The sequence below is a fragment of the Ips typographus genome, linkage group LG15 (genome assembly GCF_016097725.1).
Source record: "Ips typographus isolate SLU linkage group LG15, UJ_Ityp_2.0, whole genome shotgun sequence".
Taxonomy (NCBI): Eukaryota; Metazoa; Arthropoda; class Insecta; order Coleoptera; family Curculionidae; genus Ips; species Ips typographus.
The window spans coordinates 422,585-444,453 of NC_138436.1; the positions used below are offsets into that span (position 1 = coordinate 422,585).

General features: G+C 39.4%; 1 protein-coding gene and 4 long non-coding RNA genes across 10 annotated transcripts in view; 3 read left to right on the forward strand and 2 right to left on the reverse strand.

Annotated features, from left to right (window-relative positions):
- Positions 1-14,252, forward strand: part of LOC145738166 (uncharacterized protein C9orf85 homolog) — a 22,472-nt gene extending 8,220 nt beyond the window's left edge. The window contains exons 2-5 of one of the 6 annotated variants that reach the window (XR_014180613.1): positions 1,777-2,342; positions 4,736-4,889; positions 4,961-5,030; positions 14,095-14,252. Coding sequence is in view for 3 of the 6 variants with exons in the window: in XM_081993038.1 (XP_081849164.1) it covers positions 1,808-2,341 (534 nt within the window). In the remaining 3 variants the exon portion in view is untranslated. Of the gene's footprint in view, positions 1-1,776; positions 2,343-4,735; positions 4,890-4,960; positions 5,031-10,201; positions 10,496-14,094 lie in introns of those variants that run through there. The other 5 variants (XM_081993039.1, XR_014180612.1, XR_014180614.1 and 2 more) reach the window with 5 other exon arrangements.
- Positions 1-21,869, reverse strand: part of LOC145738169 (uncharacterized) — a 25,457-nt gene that overhangs the window by 2,925 nt on the left and 663 nt on the right. Inside the window, exon 2 of the long non-coding RNA XR_014180618.1 lies at positions 21,422-21,861. This is a non-coding gene — a long non-coding RNA (uncharacterized LOC145738169). The remainder of the gene's footprint in view (positions 1-21,421; positions 21,862-21,869) is intronic.
- LOC145738176 (uncharacterized) lies at positions 6,876-8,493 on the reverse strand. The gene is made up of 3 exons (XR_014180626.1): positions 8,421-8,493; positions 7,194-7,317; positions 6,876-7,144 (listed from the first exon to the last, which is right to left on the reverse strand). It is a non-coding gene; the product is annotated as an uncharacterized LOC145738176 (long non-coding RNA).
- On the forward strand, positions 8,374-9,123 carry LOC145738171 (uncharacterized). Its single transcript, XR_014180621.1, has 2 exons — positions 8,374-8,510; positions 8,559-9,123. It is a non-coding gene; the product is annotated as an uncharacterized LOC145738171 (long non-coding RNA).
- LOC145738175 (uncharacterized) lies at positions 21,216-21,591 on the forward strand. Its single transcript, XR_014180625.1, has 2 exons — positions 21,216-21,468; positions 21,501-21,591. It is a non-coding gene; the product is annotated as an uncharacterized LOC145738175 (long non-coding RNA).

Consider the following 21,869-nt stretch of genomic DNA (forward strand, 5'->3'; position numbering starts at 1 on the left):
AAGGTCACGTGACTTTAGAAAACAAAAAAAAAATGAGAAAATCAAATTTGCAAAAAGATCACGTGACTTTGATGAAAAATTAAGTAAAATTCCTTTAAAAAAGTCATGTGACCTTGAAAAATCCAAAAAAGATGAAAAAATCGAGTTATTTTTTACTCAAAAAGTCACATGACCTTAGAAAACAAAAAAAAAAGAAAAATGAAATAAAATTCACGTGACTTTGTTTGACCCAAAAAATCGACTAACCTCACTGAGAAAAGGTCACGTGACCTGGAAATACACATAAACTGAAAAAAATCAAGTAATCTTTGCAGGAAAGGTCACGTGATCTTTACAAATAGAAATCCAGAAAAAATTAGGCAAAAATTGATAAAAAAGGTCACGTGGTCTTTAAAAATATGAAAAACTAAAAAAATTAAGTAACCTTGGCAAAAACGGTCACGTGACCTTGAAAAAAAAAGAAAAAATTGAAAAAACAAATAATTGTGGCAAAAAAAGCTCACGTGACCTCAGAAAATTAAAAAAAAAAAACGAAAACTGAAAAAATCGATAAAAATCAAGTGACATTAGCGGAAAAGGTCACGTGATCTTCAAAAAACAAGTAAAAGTGGCAAAAATGGTCACGTGACCTTAAAAAAAAGAATAATTAAAAAAACAAATAATTTTGGCAAAAAAAGGTCACATGACCTCAGAAAATTTAAAAAAACAAAAAAAACTCGCAAACTTCCGCAAAAAAAGTCACGTGATTTAAAAAAAAACAAAAACTGAAAAAACCATATAAAATTGGCAAAAGATATCACGTGACCTTAAAAAAAAAGAAAAAATTAAAAAAACAAATAATTTTGGCAAAAAAAGGTCACGTGACCTCAGAAAATTAAAAAAAAAAAACAAAAACTGAAAAAATCGATAAAAATCAAGTAAAATTAGCGGAAAAGGTCACGTGACCTGGAAAAACAAAAAAAAAATGAAATAATCAAGCAACCTTGGTAAAATAAGGGCACGTGATCTTAAAAAAAAGAAAAATTAAAAAAATGAATAATTTTGGCAAAAAAGGTCACGTGACTTAAAAAAAAAATAAGAAAAAGCTAAAAATTAAATAATTTTGACAATTGAAGTCACGTGACCTAAAAAAAAAACCAAAAAAAATGAAAAAACAAGTAACTTTGGTAAAATAAAAGGTCACGTGATCTTCATTAAACAAGTAAAATTGGCAAAAAAAAAGGTCACGTGACCTTGAAAAACAAAAAAACTGAAAAAAAACTATATAAAATTGGCAAAAATGGTCACGTGACTTAAAAAAGAAAGAAATAATTTTGGCATAAAAAGGTCACGTGACGTCAGAAAATTTAAAAATCAAGTAAAACTCGCAAAACTCCGCAAAAAGTCACGTGACTTTAGTAAACAAAATAATGAAAAATCCAATATCATTGACAAAAAAGTCACGTGACCTGAGAAAGGGAAAAATCAAGTAACCTTAGTAAAATAAGGTCACGTGACCTTTAAAAAAAAAAAACAGGAAAAATGAAATAAAATGGTCACGTGACCTTCATTAACCAAAAAAAAACTGCAAAAAGTCAAGTAAAACCACTGGCAACAGGAAGGGTAAAAAACAATTGTACGGAATTCCACTCGGAAAACATAATCCGGCAACCGCGCGACCGTTTGGCAACACTGTCCGACTAGCGAAACGACAACTGACAGATGCGGAAGAAAATGAAGAAATGTCAGGTTAACCTCCAAAATTAGTGACATATTTGTTTTTGTTTGTTTTTTTAGTGGATTTTGTTGTTTTTCCCATTAAAAGTACATGAATCGCATCAAACGAGTGACCTGTTTAGTATCAACCGCTCGGAAAGTGTTCAAACGAAGCCCAAAACACTTTTTGGTCGCTCAAAAGGCAAAATGGGCCTTTCACTGTACAATACTACTGTCCCTGGGCAAAACCAGCTTTGAAGAAGATCTCCACCAGGCAATTAACCAAGACGAACAAGCCGTACTCCAGGTAATCAACGAATTACACCAACTCATCCTAACCGCATCTGGAAAGTATCGAGAGTGCTTAACCAAACAAATTGGGGCCCTTCGGGAGGAGAACAGCGATCAAGTGACCGAGTGGCGTGTCCTGGCCAACGAACTGGCTGGGGAACTGGACGAGTATTGGGTGTTGTTGAGGGTTTTGAGTGAAATTGTGTTGGTTGTTGAGGAGGAGGAGAACAGTGTTGCCAGAGTGTTGAAGCGAGTCAAAGTGGTGGCGTTGGAGGAGTTTGAGGCTAATAAACGAAAGGAATTGGAACTGCTCCAAGCTCAGTACGAGCACATCTTAGAGAGTGATTTGAATTAAGGTAAGTTTCGTACAATTTTTGTTAATTTCAACCCTAATTTCCCACAACCCTCCTCCTCCCTAAAAAGGGGCCCAAAACTGTCTTTTTAAGAGTTTGAACTCCCACTCACTTTAAATGAGGCTAGGGCTGCGCCCCCTCTTCTTGACTGCCTGCCAAAAGCTTTTATAAGAAGGGGCGCAGCCCCCAATCCTTTTCCCCCTTCTAGAAGGAGGCTCAAATAAGGTTTTTTCAGGATTCGGAAGTCAAACAAAACACAATCTTTCACACACACTTTTACTGAAATTAGGACTGCGCCCCCCTTTTTTATTCTGTTCCGCTAAGGGGGCCCAGCCCCAACCGTTTTGTCAGCAGCTGTTTCAGGTAAAAAAGCACTGTTCAACCCCTTTGGGCCCGTAAAAGGGCCCATTTTTCAGGCCCATCAACAGACAAGCAAAACAATACCAACTTTCACACACTTTTAGAGAGGTTAGGGCTGTGTCCCCGTTTTTTGACACCAAAATTCTTCACCTCCAAAAAAAGGGGCTCAAAATACACTTTTAGAGGATTTTGAGAAACAACATTAACTTCCACACACTTTTACAAGTTAGGGCTGCGCCCTTTTTTTAGGACTACTTGCCATGGCTTCTGTAAGCGAGGGGGTGCTCTCACAACCTTCTTCCCCTCTTAAATGGGGCTCAAAACAGGGTTCGGAAGTGAAGCAAAACAATTCTAACTTTAACACACTTTTAAATAGGTTAGGGCTGCGGCCCTTTTTTTCAACTGCTTTTTAATCCTTTCCAAGAGTTTTCTCTAGTAAGGGGGCACAGCCCCAACTATTTTTCCCCTTAAAAAGGGGCTCAAAACAGTATTTTACTAGGTTTGAAGGGACAGCACTACAACTCTAATTCCCACACATTTTTAAACAATTTAGGGCTGCGCCCCAGTTTGCTAAGGGCTTTACAAGGAAGGGGGCACAGCCCTAATCCTCTTCCACCCTAAAAAGGGGCTCAAAACTGTCTTTTTAAGAGTTTGAAGGCACAGCACAACAACCCAACTCCCACTCACTTTAAATGAGGTTAGGGCTGCGCCCCCTTTTCTTGACCGCCTGCCAAAAGTTTTTGCAAGAAGGGGGCGCAGCCCCAATTTTTTTCCCCCTTCTAGAAGGGGGCTCAAACAAGGTTTTTTTTAGGGTTCGGTTAAAACAAAACAATTCAATTTTTTACACACACTTTTACTAAAATTAGGACTGCGCCCCCCTTTTTTGATCTTTTTACCAAAAGGGGGCCAAGCCCTAACCATTTTTCTCTCTAAAAAGGGGCTCAAAACGAACTTTCCAATGAATTTAAGGAACACCACAAACTCCCAGTCACTTTTAATGAGGTTAGGGCTGCGCCCCCTTTTTTAGACTGCTTGCCTCACCTTGGCAAAGGCTTTTCCACAAAGGGGGCACAGCCCCAACCATTTTTCTCCCTAAAAAGGGGCCCAAAACACACTTTCCACACACTTTTTACACTTTTGAACAAATTAGGACTGCGCCCCTCGTTGCTAAGAACTTTACGAAGAAGGGGGCGCAGCCCCAAACCTCCAAACCATTAAAAAGGGGGCTCAAAATAGGCTTTTTTTAGGGTTCAGAAGTCAAGCAAAACAATTCTAACTTTAACACACTTTTATAGAGGTCAGGGCTGCGCCCCTTTTTTTCAACTGCTTCTTAATCCCTTCCAAAGGGGGCACAGCTCCAACTTTTTTTCCCCTTAAAAAGGGGCTCAAAACAGTCTTTTACTAGGTTTGAAAGGACAGCACTACAACCCTAATTCCCACACGTTTTTAAACAAATTAGGGCTGCGCCCCAGTTTGCTAAGGGCTTTACAAAGAAGGGGGCATAGCCCTAACCCTCCTCCTCCCTAAAAAGGGGCCCAAAACTGTTTTTTAAAAGGTTTGAAGGCACAGCACAACAACACAAACTCCCACTCACCTTTTAGTGAGATTAGGGCTGCGCCCCCTTCTTTTGACTACCTGCCTCACCTTGCCAAAGGCTTTACTACAAAGGGGGCACAGCCCCAACCATTTTTTCCCATAAAAAGGGGGGTCAAAACAGACTTTCCGAGTAGTTTGAGGAACAGGCAACAACAACACTAACTCCAACACACTTTTAAACAAATTAGGGCTGCGCCCCTCGTTGTTAGGGGCTTTACAAAGAAGGGGGCGCAGCCCCAAACCTCCTCACCATTAAAAAAGGGGCCCAAAACAGGCTTTTTTTATGGTTAGGAAAGCAAGCAAAACCAAGACACTTTTAAAGAGGTTAGGGCTGCGCCCCACACTGCCACAAGCCTCTGAAGGCTATTTTAAGTTGCCAGAAGCCTCTGGCGAGCCCAAAAACCACAAATAAAAACTAAAAAAAAAATTCAAACTGACAGCTGGGTTGGTGAAAGTGTCACTCTGTCAGATTCGCTCCGTCTCTCTCCAACCCACTAGAAGAGCGAAACAAAGACAGCGCTACCAAGTTTGACAGTTGACAGATTTGTGGTTATGTCACCCAGCCCTCTTTTTGACAGTCTGGCTCGAATTGAGGTTAACTTAGCCCCATTTTGGGGCCAAAACAACCCAAAATTTCAAGGAAATAAATGGTAATCGTTTCCTAGGGCTTTTACGAAACGCCGAGGCCCTGCCAACACCCTCAAAGTGGGGCCCAAAGTATACTTTCTGAGGCAGGTAAGGAACAGGCAACAACAACACTAACTCCCACACAGTTTTAAACAAATTGGGGCTGCGCCCCCTTTGCCAGCAGCTGTTCCAGGTAAAAAAGCACTGTCAACCCTTTGAGGCCCCTAAAAGGGGGGCTCAAAACCATTTTTTAGGCCTATCAACAGACAAGCAAAACAATACCAACTTTCACACACTTTTAGAGAGGTTAGGGCTGTGCCCCCTTTTTTTTTACACCTCTCCAAGAGGGGGCGCAGCCCAAAATTCTTCTCCTCCAAAAAAGGGGCTCAAAATACACTTTTTCAGAATTTTTAGAAACAAGCAAAACAACATTCACTTCCAGACACTTTTAGGGCTGCGCCCCTTCTTTTCAACTGTTTTTTAATCCTTTCCAAGAGTTTTTCCTAGTATGGGGGCACAGTCCCAACCATTTTTCTCTCTAAAAAGGGGCCCAAAACACATTTTTCGAGTAGTTTAAGGAACAGCACAACAACACTAATTCCCGCACACTTAAACAGATTAGGGCTGCGCCCCCTCGTTGCTAAGGGCTTTACAAAGAAGGGGGCGCAGCCCCAAAACTCCTCACCATTAAAAAGGGGGCTCAAAACTGTCTTTTTAAGGCACAGCACATCCACTCACCTTTAAATGCGGTTAGGGCTGGGCCCCTTTTTTTTGACACCTTGCAAAGGCTTTTGCAAGAAAGGGGGGCAGCCCCAATCCTTTTTCCCCTTCTGGAAGGGGCCTCAAATAAGTTTTTTTAGGGTTCGGATGTCAAAACACACTTTTCAAGAAATTTGACAAATGGGACAACCACACAAACTCTCACTCACTTTTAATGAGGTTAGGGCTGCGCCCCCTTTTTTTGACTGCCTGCCTCACCTTGCCAAAGGCTTTTCCACAAAGGGGGCACAGCCCCAACCATTTTTCTTCCTAGAAAGGGGCTCAAAACACACTTTCCGAGTACTTTGAGGAACAGCACAACAACACTAACTCCAGCACCATTTTAAACAAACTAGGGCTCTGCCCCTTTTTGCTAAATGTTTTACAAAGAAGGGGGCGCAGCCCCAAACCCCCTCACCATTAAAAAAGAGGCCCAAAACAGGCTTTTTTATGGTTTGGTTAGGTTAGGAAAGCAAGCAAAACAATTCTAACTTTAACACACTTTTATAGAGGTTAGGGCTGCGCCCCTTTTTTCCAACTGCTTCTTAATCTTTTCCAAGTAAGGGGGCACAGACCCAACTTTTTTTTCCCCCAAAAAGGGGCTCAAAACAGTGATTTACTGGGTTTGAAGGGACAGCACAACCACCCTAATTCCCACACATTTTTAAACAAATTAGGGCTGCGCCCCCTTTTTTTGACTGCCTGCCTCACCTTACCAAAGGCTTTTCCCCTTGGGGCCCCCTAAAAGGGCTGGCCAATGAACTGGCTAGGGAACTGGACGAGTATTGGGTGTTGTTGGAAAACAAAAAAAAAAAACACCAAAAAAATCAAGAAATGCTAGCAAAAAAAGATCACGTGACCTTTACAAAAAAAAAAAAAAAAAAACGTCACGTGACCTTGAAAAACAAAATTTGCAAAAAGAGTCATGTGACCTTAGAAAAACAAAAATGATGAAAAAATCGAGTAATATTAGCAAGAAAAGGTCACGTGACGTTGCAAAGTAGGAAAAATAAAAAATCGAGTAATCCTTGGAAAAAAGGTCACGTGACTTAAAAAAAAACCCAAAAAAAGTTAAGAAATCAAGTAAAATTAGCAAAAAGATGTCACGTGACCGTAAAACAACGAAAAACTAAAAAAAAATTGAAAAAATCAGGTAACATTAGCGGAAAAGGTCACGTGACATTGAAAAAAATAAAAAAAAGGTAAGAAAACTCAATAAATTTGGCAAATAAAGTCACGTGACCTGGGAAAAACAAAAAAAAAAAAGAAAACATCAAGTAACCTTCAAAATCAGATAAAATGGGCAAAAAAGGTCACCTGACCTCGAAAAAAAAATTGAATAACTTGAAATAATTTTGACGACAAAAGTCAAGTGACCTTGACAAATAAAAAAATCACGTGACCTTAAAAACCAAAAAAAAAAAATAAAAATCAAATCAAATTAACAAAAAAGGTCACGTGACCTTAAAAAACAAAAAAAAAATGGAAAATTAAAAAAAAACATCACGTGACCTTCACAAACAGAAAAAATCAAGTAAAATTGTCAAGAAAGATCACGTGACCTTAAAAACAAAAACAAGTAGACTTTAAAAAACAAAAAAAAAACATGCAATCCTGACAAAAAAGGTCACATGACCTTGAAAAACAAAAAAAAAATGTAAAATTCCAATAATCTTATCAGGAAATGTCACGTGACCTTAAGAAACCAAAAAAATTAAAAAAAACAAGTAATCCTGAAAAAAAAAGTCACGTGGCCTTGAAAAGCCAAAAACAAAATCAAAAACTGAAATAATTTTGTCAGGAAAGGTCACGTGACCTTCACAAACCAAAAAAGTGAACAATCAGATAAAATTGACAAAAAAGGTCACGTGACCTTAAAAAACAAAAAAAAATAAATAAAAACTGAAATAATTTTGTCAGGAAAGGTCACGTGACCTTCACAAACCAAAAAAGTGAACAATCAGATAAAATTGACAAAAAAGGTCACGTGACCTTAAAAAACAAAAAAAATAAATAAAAACTGAAATAATTTTGTCAGGAAAGGTCACGTGACCTTCACAAACCAAAAAAGTGAACAATCAGATAAAATTGACAAAAAAGGTCACGTGACCTTAAAAAACCAAAAAAAATAAATAAAAACTGAAATAATTTTGTCAGGAAAGGTCACGTGACCTTCACAAACCAAAAAAGTGAACAATCAGATAAAATTGACAAAAAAGGTCACGTGACCTTAAAAAACAAAAAAAATAAATAAAAACTGAAATAATATTGTCAAGAAATGTCACGTGACCTTTACAAACAAAAAAATGAAAAACTCAAATCAAATTGACAAAAAAGGTCACGTGACCTTGAAAAAGTGAAAAAATTAAGTAACCTCAGCAAGAACAGGTCATGTGACTTAGAAAAATGAAAAAATCAAGTAAAATTAGCAAAAAAAGTCACGTGACCTCAATTAACAAAAAAAAAACTGAAAAAAAAAAACAAGTAAAATTGTCAAGAAAAGATCGCGTGGCCTCAAAAAAAAAAACAAAAATCAACTGAAAGTCACAATAAAGGTCACGTGACCTTAGAAAAAAAAAAAAATGGAACAAACGAAAAAATCAATTAAAATTAGCAAAAAAGGTCACGTAACATTGGAAAACAAAAAATTGAAAAAATTTTGTCAAGAAAGGGCACGTGACCTTGAAAACGCAAAATACTTAAAAAAACAAGTAATACTGACAAAAAAGGTCACGTGACCTTTACAAGAAAAAATCAAATTAACAAAAAAGGTCACGTGACCTTGAAAAACAAAACAATCGAAGAAATCGAGTAATTTTGGCAAAAAAGGTGACGTGACCTTAAAAATGAAAAAATCAAGTAAAATGTGCAAAAGAGGTCACGTGACCGAAACGAATAATTGAAAAACGGAAATTTTGTCAAAAAATGTCACGTGACCTTCACAAACAAAACATCTAGTAGCCTTGGTAAAAAGGTCACGTGACGTTAAAAACTGAAAATATAGTATCCGCGGTCCTTGACAAAAAAAAGGTCACGTGACCTTGAAAAACAAAAAAACGGAAAACCGAAATAATTTTGCAAAGAAAGGTCACACATGACCTTCAAAAAAAATAACAAAAATCAAGTAAAATTGACAAAAAAGGCCACGTGACCTTGAAAACCAGAAAATTCAAATAATCCTGTCGCGTGACCTTTTTTTCCAAGAGTCACGTGACTTTTTTGCCAAAGTTGCTTGATTTTTCCTCGTTGTTTTGTTTCTGAAGGTCACGTGATTTTTTGTACATTTTACTTGATTTTTTCATATTTACAGTTACGGAGGGTCACGTGACCTTTTTTACCAATTTATTTTTAATTAATTTTTTTAGTTTTTTTTTTATTTCTCTTAAGGTCACGTGCTCGCACAAACCCACACATTTGGCAAAAAAAATTCAAATTTAAGTTTCTCGAACTGGGTGCAATTTACAGTGAAACTGACTTCAGAAATGGATTCCCCGACCCCGAATTAGTCGAAAACGAGTACAAACTTGACCCATCTAACTCAATTCAAAATGGCGGAAATTGCAAATGGCGTCCTGTAGCGGCCATTTTGATTTTTATCAAAAAAACCGAGTTTAGGTTCGTTTTCTACTAATTCGAGGACGGGGAATCTAGTGGTGACGTTCATTTTTGTCTATCTCATCCAAAAACCCACAAATTTTGAAAAAAAAAGTCAAATTTAAGTTTCTCGAACTGGGTGCAATTTACAGTAAAACTGACTAAAAAAATGGATTCCCCGACCCCGAATTAGTCGAAAACGAGTATAATGTCAATTTTTTGACATTTAGAGCTGTCATTACCTGTCAAATGACAACCTGTCAATGTCATGTCAAAAAACTGAGTTTATACTCGTTTTCAACTAATTCGGGGACGGGGAATCGAACGCCACTAAAATTTCTCGTCCAACTCCAACCCTAACCTCAAAAAATGTCAATTTGACAGTTAAGCGATAGAAAATTTGATTTTCGGGCCTGATTTACCGTTTTTGCAATTGTTCCTCCCTAAGTTTGTCGAAAATAAGTTTGTAAAGCTGAATTTTGACTTTTATTTGACAAATTGTCATTTTGACAGGTAATGACAGCTCAAAAAACCGAAAAATCGAGTTTATACTCGTTTTCGACTAATTTGAGGTCGGAGATTACAAAAAACGTGAAATCAGATTTGAAAAAGCACTCCTGCCTTAAAACCTTCATAAAACACGTTTTTACCGAGAAATTTGTAACTTGTGAGGTTAGGGTTGGAGTTGGACGAATAATTTTAGTTGCGTTGGATTCCCCGTCCCCAAATTAGTCGAAAACGAGTATAATGTCGATTTTTTGACATTTCGACCTGTCATTACCCGTCAAATGACAGCCTGTCAATGTCATGTCAAAAAACTGACATTATACTCGTTTTCGACTAATTCGGGGACGGCGAATCCAACGCAACTAAAATAATTCGTCCAACTCGAACCCTAACCTCAAAACCGGATTTTTTTGTCGCAGACGCGCCCCCAATGAGCACGGAAAGAGGAAACGCGACGCGCACGCGTCCCCAAAAACACCGAAACGCGCACGCGTTCAAAAACACGTTGCACGACACGAGCGCGCGCACTAAAATGTTGAACGCGTGCGCGCGCGCGGACGACGCGTGCGCGCGCTGCCAGGAAATCATCGAGTGGAAGATTAAATACAAAAAGTACAAACCGTTGACCAGACCGAAAACGTGCACGAAATGTCAACGGAAAACTGTCAAGAAGGCGTATCGCGTCGTGTGCGACGAGTGCGCCATGAAATTGGGTGAGTGTCACATTTGACAGATGCGTTGTGACGTAACTCGGGACAGTTGACGCACGCTACCCAACTGACAGTTGACAGACTCGCGTGTGTGACGTAGTTGACTTGTGCGTACGAGTGACAGTTGACGTGTGGCCTGAGACGCGTTTTGACGTAACAGTGACGGATGACGTTGACTGACATGCGTCAACCATTTTTTTTTTGTTTTGACGCCGGAAGACTTAAGAATGTAACTGACATATGACGTTAATGTGACAAATGACTTTTTTGAGGCTCAGAATACAGTTTGAGAGCCACTAATGGCATTTTTGTCCTTCTGAGCAACTAAAGACAGTTTTAAAACCTTCTCAAGACATTTTATCGGATCAGAAGACAGTTTTGCAGTCACTGATATCGTTTTGGCGTTTCTGAGCTGTGAAAAACGTTTGCAAACTTCTGTTAATATCAGAAGACAGTTTGAGAACTACTGATGCCATTTTTATCCTTCTGAGCAACTAAAGACAGTTTTGAAAAGTTCCGATGGCATTTTATCGGATCAGAAGACAGTTTTGCAGTCACTGATCCCGTTTTTATGTTTCTGAGCTATAAAAAACGCTTGCAAACTTTTTATTACATCAGAAGACAGTTTGAGAACCACTGATGCCATTTTTGTCCTTCTGAGCAACTAAAGACAATTTTGAAAACTTCACAAGACATTTTATCGGATCAGAAGACAGTTTTGCAGTCACTGATCCCGTTTTGGCGTTTCTGAGCTGTGAAAGACGTTTGCAAACATTTGATAACATCAGAAGACAGTTCGAGAACTACTGATGCCATTTTTATCCTTCTGAGCAACTAAAGACAGTTTTGAAAAGTTCCGATGGCATTTTATCGGATCAGAAGACAGTTTTGCAGTCACTGATACCGTTTTTATGTTTCTGAGCTATAAAAAACGCTTGCAAACTTTTTATTACATCAGAAGACAGTTTGAGAACCACTGATGCTATTTTTGTGCTTCTGAGCAACTAAAGACAGTTTTGAAAAGTTCCGATGGCATTTTGTCGGATCAGAAGATAGTTTTGTAGTCACTGATACCGTTTTGGTGTTTCTGAGTTGTGAAAAACGTTTGCAAACTTCTGATAACTTCAGAAGACCATTTTTGTGCTTCTGAGCAACTAAAGACAGTTTTGAAAACTTCTGAAGACATTTTATCGGATCAGAAGACAGTTTTGCAGTCACTGATACCGTTTTGGCGTTTCTGAGCTGTGAAAAACGTTTGCAATCAGAAGACAGTTTGAGAACTACTGATGCCATTTTGATGATTTTGATGAGTAACTGAAAGTATTTCTGGCAACATTTTAGATCAGAAGACAAGTTGAAAAGTTGCTGATGCCATGTCGGTGTTTCTGAGCTGCAAAAAGAAACTATTTGATCTAATCTCATCCGGCACTTTCCAGGCTCAGAAGACATTTTGAGAGACACTGAAATTTGTTTGGTGTTTCTGAGTTTGAGAGCTTCTAATGTTCGTAGAAAGCCTCAGAAAACATATTAAGACGCGCAGATGACGTCTAGGAGCTTCTTAAAACAGTTTTGTTTGGCTCAGAAGACAGTTTGAGAGCCGCTGATGCCATTTGATTATTTTCGTGTTTCTGAGCTGCAAAAACAATTTTGGTGTCACTGATACTACTTTTGACTTTCTGAGCTGCCAAAAACCGTTTGAAAACCTCATGTGACATTTTTCACGCTCAGAAGACAGTTATAGAGCCGCTGATGGGGTTTTGGTGCTTCTGAGCTACAAAAAAACAGTTTTAGAACTTCTGATTGGAATTAGTTGTAAAAACCATTTGAAATCTTTTTTTTTTAAGATCAAAAGACAGTTTTGGAACCACTGATACCATTTTGGTATTTCCGAGCTGCAAAGGACGTTTTGCCGTTTCTGAGTTATTACAAACAGTTTAATAACCTCCGATATCTCTACAATGTCTCAGAAAACAGTTTGAAAGCCGCTGGTGCTACTGAGCTACTTAAAAAAAACAGTTTTTCAACTTCTGATACTATTTTCGTGTTTCTGAGCCGCAAAAACCGTTTGTTTACAGTTTTGGTGCAACTGATACCACTTTTGACTTTCTGAGCTGCCAAAAACCGTTTGAAAACCTCAGGTGACCATTTTTTACGCTCAGAAGACAGTTTTAGAGCCACCGGTAGCGTTTCTTCTGAGCTACTTGAAAAAAATTAATAAGATCACGTGACTAAAAAAAAATTAAAATTCTGCTTGACGTGACCTTGAAAAACCTAAATTTTGCGTGACCTTTTAGTCACGTGACCTTGGGGAAAAATCAAAGTCACGGGCCTTAAAAAGTATTAATCAAGGTCACGTAACCTTACAATTGTGACCTTGAAAATAATTTTACGTGACCTTGGAAAAATCAAGGTCACGCGACCTTAAAATTTTGCGTGACCTTGGACAAGCCTTTGGTCACGCGCCCTAACAACCCCTAAATTTTGCGTGACCTTGAAAAAAAAAATAATCATGGTCACGTGACCTTGACAAAGTTCTTCTCGACCTTGAAAAAAATTAATCAAGGCCCCGTGACCTTAAAAAAATAAAATTTTGTTTGACCTTGGAAAATCCAATTAGTCACGTGACCTTGGAAAAACCTAAATTTTGCGTGACATTTTAGTTATCACGTGACCTTGAAAAAAAATCAAGGTCACGGAACCTTAAAAAAAAAATTTGCTTTACCTTGGAAAAACATTTAATAAAAGTTACGTGACCTTGAACAACCTAAATTAAGCGTGACCTTTAATTAAAGTCACGCGACCTTGAAAAAAAATAAATAAGGTCACGTGACCTTAAAAATAAAAATTTTGCTTACCTTGGAAAAACACACTTTACAGTCACGTTGACCTTGAAAAACCTAAATTAGGCGTGACCTTGGAAAAAAAAAAATCAAGGTCACGTGACACAAATTTTGCGCGACCTTGGAAAAAACCTTTAGTTGGTCACGTGACCTTGAAAAAAAAATCAAGGTCACGGAACCTTAAAAAAAAATTGAAACCTTGGAAAAACATTTAATAAAAGTTACGTGACCTTGAACAACATAAATTAGGCGTGACCTTTAATTAAAGTCACGCGACCTTGAAAAAAAAATAAATAAGGTCACGTGACCTTAAAAATAAAAATTTTGCTTACCTTGGAAAAACACACTTTTTACAGTCACGTTGACCTTGAAAAACCTAAATTAGGCGTGACCTTGGAAAAAAAAAAAATCAAGGTCACGCGACACAAATTGAAAAGTGACCTTTTAGTCATGTGACCTTGAAAACGATAATTAAGGTCACGTGACCTTTAGGAGATAATTTCTTTTTCCAAGGTCACATTTCGCAAAATTTTGTTTATTTTTTCAAGGTCACGTGACCTTGATTCGCTTGGTTTTTCTCGTTTTTTCAAGGTCACGTGACCGATTTTCTTAGCATTTCAAGGTCACCAAATAGTTTCGTTTTTCTCTCGATCAAATACCAGGTCACGTGACCGATTTTCAAGGTCACGTTTTTTGTTTTTACGATTTTCTCGTCGCGCTTCATTTGTTTTCTGAGTGACGTTTCTCTTTTGTTTTTCGCAGGCGTTTGCACGAAATGCGGCCAAACCGCGGAAGAACAAGGACAAGCGCGTAAAAGTGGCAACGCCGCAAACGACTGCGCCGAACCTGAAACGCCATAAAAAATAGGAAATTTTCTTCTAAGTTTTGTTAATAAAAAAAATTATTAAAACCCAACCAAACTTTTTTTTTTCCTTAATTCTGTGGTTGTTCTGTCAAAATTTGACAACTCGGACTGGTCGTAGAAGCCTCTGGAACATTCCGGAAGCTTTTGGAAGCTTCCAGTAGTTTCTGGAACGTCGTAGAAGCTTTTGGAAGTTTCTGGAACGTTTCAGAAGCTTTTGGAATATTCCAGAAGATTCTAGAACGTCGTAGAAGCCTTTGGAACATTCCGGAAGCTTTTGGAACTTTTTAGAACGTCGTAGATGTCTCTGGAACATTCCGGAAGCTTTTGGAAGCTTCCAGTAGTTTCTGGAACGTCGTAGAAGCTTTTGGAAGTTTCTGGAACGTTTCAGAAGCTGTTGGAATATTCCAGAAGATTCTAGAACGTCGTAGAAGCCTTTGGAACATTCCGGAAGCTTTTGGAATTTTTTAGAACGTCGTAGATGTCTCTGGAACATTCCGGAAGCTTTTGGAAGCTTCCAGTAGTTTCTGGAACGTCGTAGAAGCTTTTGGAAGTTTCTGGAACGTTTCAGAAGCTGTTGGAATATTCCAGAAGATTCTAGAACGTCGTAGAAGCCTTTGGAACATTCCGGAAGCTTTTGGAACTTTTTAGAACGTCGTAGATGTCTCTGGAACATTCCGGAAGCTTTTGGAAGCTTCCAGTAGTTTCTGGAACGTCGTAGAAGCTTTTGGAAGTTTCTGGAACGTTTCAGAAGCTTTTGGAATATTCCAGAAGATTCTAGAACGTCGTAGAAGCCTTTGGAACATTCCAGAAGCTTTTGGAACTTTTTAGAACGTCGTAGATGCCTCTGGAACATTCCGGAAGCTTTTGGAAGCTTCCAGTAGTTTCTGGAACGTCGTAGAAGCTTTTGGAACATTCCGGAAGCTTCCAGTAGTTTCTGGAACGTCGTAGAAACTTTTGGAAGTTTCTGGAACGTTTCAGAAGCTGTTAGAATATTCCAGAAGATTCTAGAACGTCGTAGAAGCCTTTGGAACATTCCGGAAGCTTTTGGAACTTTTTAGAACGTCGTAGATGTCTCTGGAACATTCCGGAAGCTTTTGGAAGCTTCCAGTAGTTTCTGGAACGTCGTAGAAGCTTTTGGAAGTTTCTGGAACGTTTCAGAAGCTGTTGGAATATTCCAGAAGATTCTAGAACGTCGTAGAAGCCTTTGGAACATTCCAGAAGCTTTTGGAACTTTTTAGAACGTCGTAGATGCCTCTGGAACATTCCGGAAGCTTTTGGAAGCTTCCAGTAGTTTCTGGAACGTCGTAGAAGCTTTTGGAACATTCCGGAAGCTTCCAGTAGTTTCTGGAACGTCGTAGAAGCTTTTGGAAGTTTCTGGAACGTTTCAGAAGCTGTTGGAATATTCCAGAAGATTCTAGAACGTCGTAGAAGCCTTTGGAACATTTCGGAAGCTTTTGGAACTTTTTAGAACGTCGTAGATGCCTCTGGAACATTCCGGAAGCTTTTGGAAGCTTCCAGTAGTTTCTGGAACGTCGTAGAAGCTTTTGGAAGTTTCTGGAACGTTTCAGAAGCTGTTGGAATATTCCAGAAGATTCTAGAACGTCGTAGAAGCTTTGGAACATTCCGGAAGCTTCCAGTAGTTTCTGGAACGTCGTAGAAGCTTTTGGAAGTTTCTGGAACGTTTCAGAAGCTGTTGGAATATTCCAGAAGATTCTAGAACGTCGTAGAAGCCTTTGGAACATTCCAGAAGCTTTTGGAACTTTTTAGAACGTCGTAGATGCCTCTGGAACATTCCGGAAGCTTTTGGAAGCTTCCAGTAGTTTCTGGAACGTCGTAGAAGCTTTTGGAACATTCCGGAAGCTTCCAGTAGTTTCTGGAACGTCGTAGAAGCTTTTGGAAGTTTCTGGAACGTTTCAGAAGCTGTTGGAATATTCCAGAAGATTCTAGAACGTCGTAGAAGCTTTGGAACATTCCGGAAGCTTTTGGAACTTTTTAGAACGTCGTAGATGCCTCTGGAACATTCCGGAAGCTTCCAGTAGTTTCTGGAACGTCGTAGAAGCTTTTGGAAGTTTCTGGAACGTTTCAGAAGCTGTTGGAATATTCCAGAAGATTCTAGAACGTCGTAGAAGCCTTTGGAACATTCCAGAAGCTTTTGGAACTTTTTAGAACGTCGTAGATGCCTCTGGAACATTCCGGAAGCTTTTGGAAGCTTCCAGTAGTTTCTGGAACGTCGTAGAAGCTTTTGGAACATTCCGGAAGCTTCCAGTAGTTTCTGGAACGTCGTAGAAGCTTTTGGAAGTTTCTGGAACGTTTCAGAAGCTGTTGGAATATTCCAGAAGATTCTAGAACGTCGTAGAAGCCTTTGGAACATTTCGGAAGCTTTTGGAAGCTTCAAGTAGTTTCTGGAACGTCGTAGAAGCTTTTGGAAGTTTCTAGAACGTTTCAGAAGCTTTTGGAATATTCCAGAAGATTCTAGAACGTCGTAGAAGCCTTTGGAACATTCCGGAAGCTTTTGGAACTTTTTAGAACGTCGTAGATGCCTCTGGAACATTCCGGAAGCTTCCAGTAGTTTCTGGAACGTCGTAGAAGCTTTTGGAAGTTTCTAGAACGTTTCAGAAGCTTTTGGAATATTCCAGAAGATTCTAGAACGTCGTAGAAGCCTTTGGAACATTTCGGAAGCTTTTGGAAGCTTCCAGTAGTTTCTGGAACGTCGTAGAAGCTTTTGGAAGTTTCTAGAACGTTTCAGAAGCTTTTGGAATATTCCAGAAGATTCTAGAACGTCGTAGATGCCTCTGGAACATTCCGGAAGCTTCCAGTAGTTTCTAGAACGTCGTAGAAGCCTTTGGAACATTTCGGAAGCTTTTGGAAGCTTCAAGTAGTTTCTGGAACGTCGTAGAAGCTTTTGGAAGTTTCTAGAACGTTTCAGAAGCTTTTGGAATATTCCAGAAGATTCTAGAACGTCGTAGAAGCCTTTGGAACATTCCGGAAGCTTCCAGTAGTTTCTGGAACGTCGTAGAAGCTTTAGGAACATTCCGGAAGCTTCCAGTAGTTTCTGGAACGTCGTAGAAGCTTTTGGAAGTTTTTAGAACGTTTCAGAAGCTTTTGGAATATTCCAGAAGATTCTAGAACGTCGTAGAAGCCTTTGGAACATTTCGGAAGCTTTTGTAAGCTTCAAGTAGTTTCTGGAACGTCGTAGAAGCTTTTGGAAGTTTCTAGAACGTTTCAGAAGCTTTTGGAATATTCCGGAAGATTCTAGAACGTCGTAGAAGCCTTTGGAACATTCCGGAAGCTTTTGAACTATTTAGAACGTCGTAGAAGCTTTTGGAACATTCCGAAAGCTTCCAGTAGTTTCTGGAACGTCGTAGAAGCTTTTGGAAGTTTCTAGAACGTTTCAGAAGCTTTTGGAATATTCCAGAAGATTCTAGAACGTCGTAGATGCCTCTGGAACATTCCGGAAGCTTCCAGTAGTTTCTAGAACGTCGTAGAAGCCTTTGGAACATTTCGGAAGCTTTTGGAAGCTTCAAGTAGTTTCTGGAACGTCGTAGAAGCTTTTGGAAGTTTCTAGAACGTTTCAGAAGCTTTTGGAATATTCCAGAAGATTCTAGAACGTCGTAGAAGCCTTTGGAACATTCCGGAAGCTTCCAGTAGTTTCTGGAACGTCGTAGAAGCTTTAGGAACATTCCGGAAGCTTCCAGTAGTTTCTGGAACGTCGTAGAAGCTTTTGGAAGTTTTTAGAACGTTTCAGAAGCTTTTGGAATATTCCAGAAGATTCTAGAACGTCGTAGATGCCTCTGGAACATTCCGGAAGCTTCCAGTAGTTTCTAGAACGTCGTAGAAGCCTTTGGAACATTTCGGAAGCTTTTGGAAGCTTCAAGTAGTTTCTGGAACGTCGTAGAAGCTTTTGGAAGTTTCTAGAACGTTTCAGAAGCTTTTGGAATATTCCAGAAGATTCTAGAACGTCGTAGAAGCCTTTGGAACATTCCGGAAGCTTCCAGTAGTTTCTGGAACGTCGTAGAAGCTTTAGGAACATTCCGGAAGCTTCCAGTAGTTTCTGGAACGTCGTAGAAGCTTTTGGAAGTTTTTAGAACGTTTCAGAAGCTTTTGGAATATTCCAGAAGATTCTAGAACGTCGTAGAAGCCTTTGGAACATTTCGGAAGCTTTTGTAAGCTTCAAGTAGTTTCTGGAACGTCGTAGAAGCTTTTGGAAGTTTCTAGAACGTTTCAGAAGCTTTTGGAATATTCCGGAAGATTCTAGAACGTCGTAGAAGCCTTTGGAACATTCCGGAAGCTTTTGAACTATTTAGAACGTCGTAGAAGCTTTTGGAACATTCCGAAAGCTTCCAGTAGTTTCTGGAACGTCGTAGAAGCTTTTGGAAGTTTCTAGAACGTTTCAGAAGCTTTTGGAATATTCCAGAAGATTCTAGAACGTCGTAGATGCCTCTGGAACATTCCGGAAGCTTCCAGTAGTTTCTAGAACGTCGTAGAAGCCTTTGGAACATTTCGGAAGCTTTTGGAAGCTTCAAGTAGTTTCTGGAACGTCGTAGAAGCTTTTGGAAGTTTCTAGAACGTTTCAGAAGCTTTTGGAATATTCCAGAAGATTCTAGAACGTCGTAGAAGCCTTTGGAACATTCCGGAAGCTTCCAGTAGTTTCTGGAACGTCGTAGAAGCTTTAGGAACATTCCGGAAGCTTCCAGTAGTTTCTGGAACGTCGTAGAAGCTTTTGGAAGTTTTTAGAACGTTTCAGAAGCTTTTGGAATATTCCAGAAGATTCTAGAACGTCGTAGAAGCCTTTGGAACATTTCGGAAGCTTTTGTAAGCTTCAAGTAGTTTCTGGAACGTCGTAGAAGCTTTTGGAAGTTTCTAGAACGTTTCAGAAGCTTTTGGAATATTCCGGAAGATTCTAGAACGTCGTAGAAGCCTTTGGAACATTCCGGAAGCTTTTGAACTATTTAGAACGTCGTAGAAGCTTTTGGAACATTCCGAAAGCTTCCAGTAGTTTCTGGAACGTCGTAGAAGCTTTTGGAAGTTTCTAGAACGTTTCAGAAGCTTTTGAAATATTCCAGAAGATTCTAGAACGTCGTAGAAGCCTTTGGAACATTTCGGAAGCTTTTGGAAGCTTCAAGTAGTTTCTGGAACGTCGTAGAAGCTTTTGGAAGTTTCTAGAACGTTTCAGAAGCTTTTGGAATATTCCAGAAGATTCTAGAACGTCGTAGAAGCATTTGGAACATTTCGGAAGCTTTTGAACTTTTTAGAACGTCGTAGATGCCTCTGGAACATTCCGGAAGCTTCCAGTAGTTTCTGGAACGTCGTAGAAGCTTTTGGAAGTTTCTAGAACGTTTCAGAAGCTTTTGGAATATTCCAGAAGATTCTAGAACGTCGTAGAAGCCTTTGGAACATTTCGGAAGCTTTTGGAAGCTTCAAGTAGTTTCTGGAACGTCGTAGAAGCTTTTGGAAGTTTCTAGAACGTTTCAGAAGCTTTTGGAATATTCCAGAAGATTCTAGAACGTCGTAGAAGCCTTTGGAACATTCCGGAAGCTTTTGGAACTTTTTAGAACGTCGTAGATGCCTCTGGAACATTCCGGAAGCTTCCAGTAGTTTCTGGAACGTCGTAGAAGCTTTTGGAAGTTTCTAGAACGTTTCAGAAGCTTTTGGAATATTCCAGAAGATTCTAGAACGTCGTAGAAGCCTTTGGAACATTTCGGAAGCTTTTGGAAGCTTCAAGTAGTTTCTGGAACGTCGTAGAAGCTTTTGGAAGTTTCTAGAACGTTTCAGAAGCTTTTGGAATATTCCAGAAGATTCTAGAACGTCGTAGATGCCTCTGGAACATTCCGGAAGCTTCCAGTAGTTTCTGGAACGTCGTAGAAGCCTTTGGAACATTTCGGAAGCTTTTGGAAGCTTCAAGTAGTTTCTGGAACGTCGTAGAAGCTTTTGGAAGTTTCTAGAACGTTTCAGAAGCTTTTGGAATATTCCAGAAGATTCTAGAACGTCGTAGAAGCCTTTGGAACATTTCGGAAGCTTTTGAAAGCTTCAAGTAGTTTCTGGAACGTCGTAGAAGCTTTTGGAAGTTTCTAGAACGTTTCAGAAGCTGTTGGAATATTCCAGAAGATTCTAGAACGTCGTAGAAGCATTTGGAACATTTCGGAAGCTTTTGAACTTTTTAGAACGTCGTAGATGCCTCTGGAACATTCCGGAAGCTTCCAGTAGTTTCTGGAACGTCGTAGAAGCTTTTGGAACATTCCGGAAGCTTCCAGTAGTTTCTGGAACGTCGTAGAAGCTTTTGGAATATTCCAGAAGATTCTGGAACTTTTTAGAGTCCCTGGTAAGAGTTCTGAGATTCAGAAGACAGTTTGAGTGCTGCTTATGAAGTGTTCATGTTTCTGAGCCACTGAAAACCGTTTGACAATCCCTGGTATGACTTTTAAGGCTCAGAAAACAGTTTGACAGCCACTAGAGATATTTTAATGATTCTGGGATGCAGAAAAATGTTTGAGAGAACCACTTAAGACAGTTTCAGAGACGCTGACAGCATTTTTGAGAGATAAAGACAGTTTGGAAACTCCTGCTGACATTTGACAGTCTCAGAAAACAGTTTGAGGGCCGCTTATGAAAATTTTGAAGTTTCCGAGCCACTAAAAAGCTTCCTGGTATGAGTTTCACTGTTCGAAAGACAGTTTGACAGCCGCTGGGGGTATTTTGATGTTTCTGAGATGTTCGGGGCTGCCAGAGGCCTCTGGCAACCATCTTGGATTTGCCAGAAGCCTCTAAAATTTGCTTAAATATCCCTAAAACCTTCAAAATATACGAGAAGCCTCTAACAAGTGATTTAGAACTGCCAGAGGCCTCTGAAAGCTTTACTAACCTTCGAAAAAGCTTTCAAAACTGCCAGAGGCCTCTAGAGACCATTTTGGAATTGCCAGAAGCCTCTAATGAGTAATTTAGAACTGCCAGAGGCCTCTGAAAGCTCTGTAAACATTTGGAAACTGCCAGAAGCCTCTAGAGACGTTTGGAGCTGCCAGAGGCCTCTGGCAACCATCTTGGATTTGCCAGAAGCCTCTAGAATTGACTTAAACAACCTTAAAACCATCCAAATGTGCCAGAAGCCTCTGAAAACTTTGTTAGCCTTCGAAAAAGCTTTTAAAAGTTCCAGAAGCCTCGAAAGACAATTGGGAATGCCAGAGGCCTCTGGCAACCATCTTGGATTTGCCAGAAGCCTCTAGAACCTACCTCAACAGCTGCAGGAACCTCCAAAACTGCCAGAAGCCTCTAAAATTGTAATTTCCCAGTGCCAGAAGCCTCTAAACAGGATCTTCAGGAAGAGGACCGGGAAAAAAACACTTTTTACACCGCCAAATGGTAGAAAACACTAAAAATGGACGCCCCACACTAAAATCACTTGGCACAACACTAGAAAAACACCTTTTTTTCCACTAATTTAAGCACCAAATTGTTTGTTTTGATTTGGCAACTGTCAACTGTCATTTAGGTGATGTTTGATCTGTCACCGAAACTGTCAGACGCTTCATTAGGACAGCGTTGCCGCATCGCACATTTTCATGTTTTTTCTCGTTTTTTTGGGTTTTTAGGGGCCCTGAAGGGTTTTTCTTGGTTGCTGGTGGTTCAAGGGGGCTTTCCGCACCTTCTCAAGCAGTTTTAGTCGGTTCGTCCTAGAAAA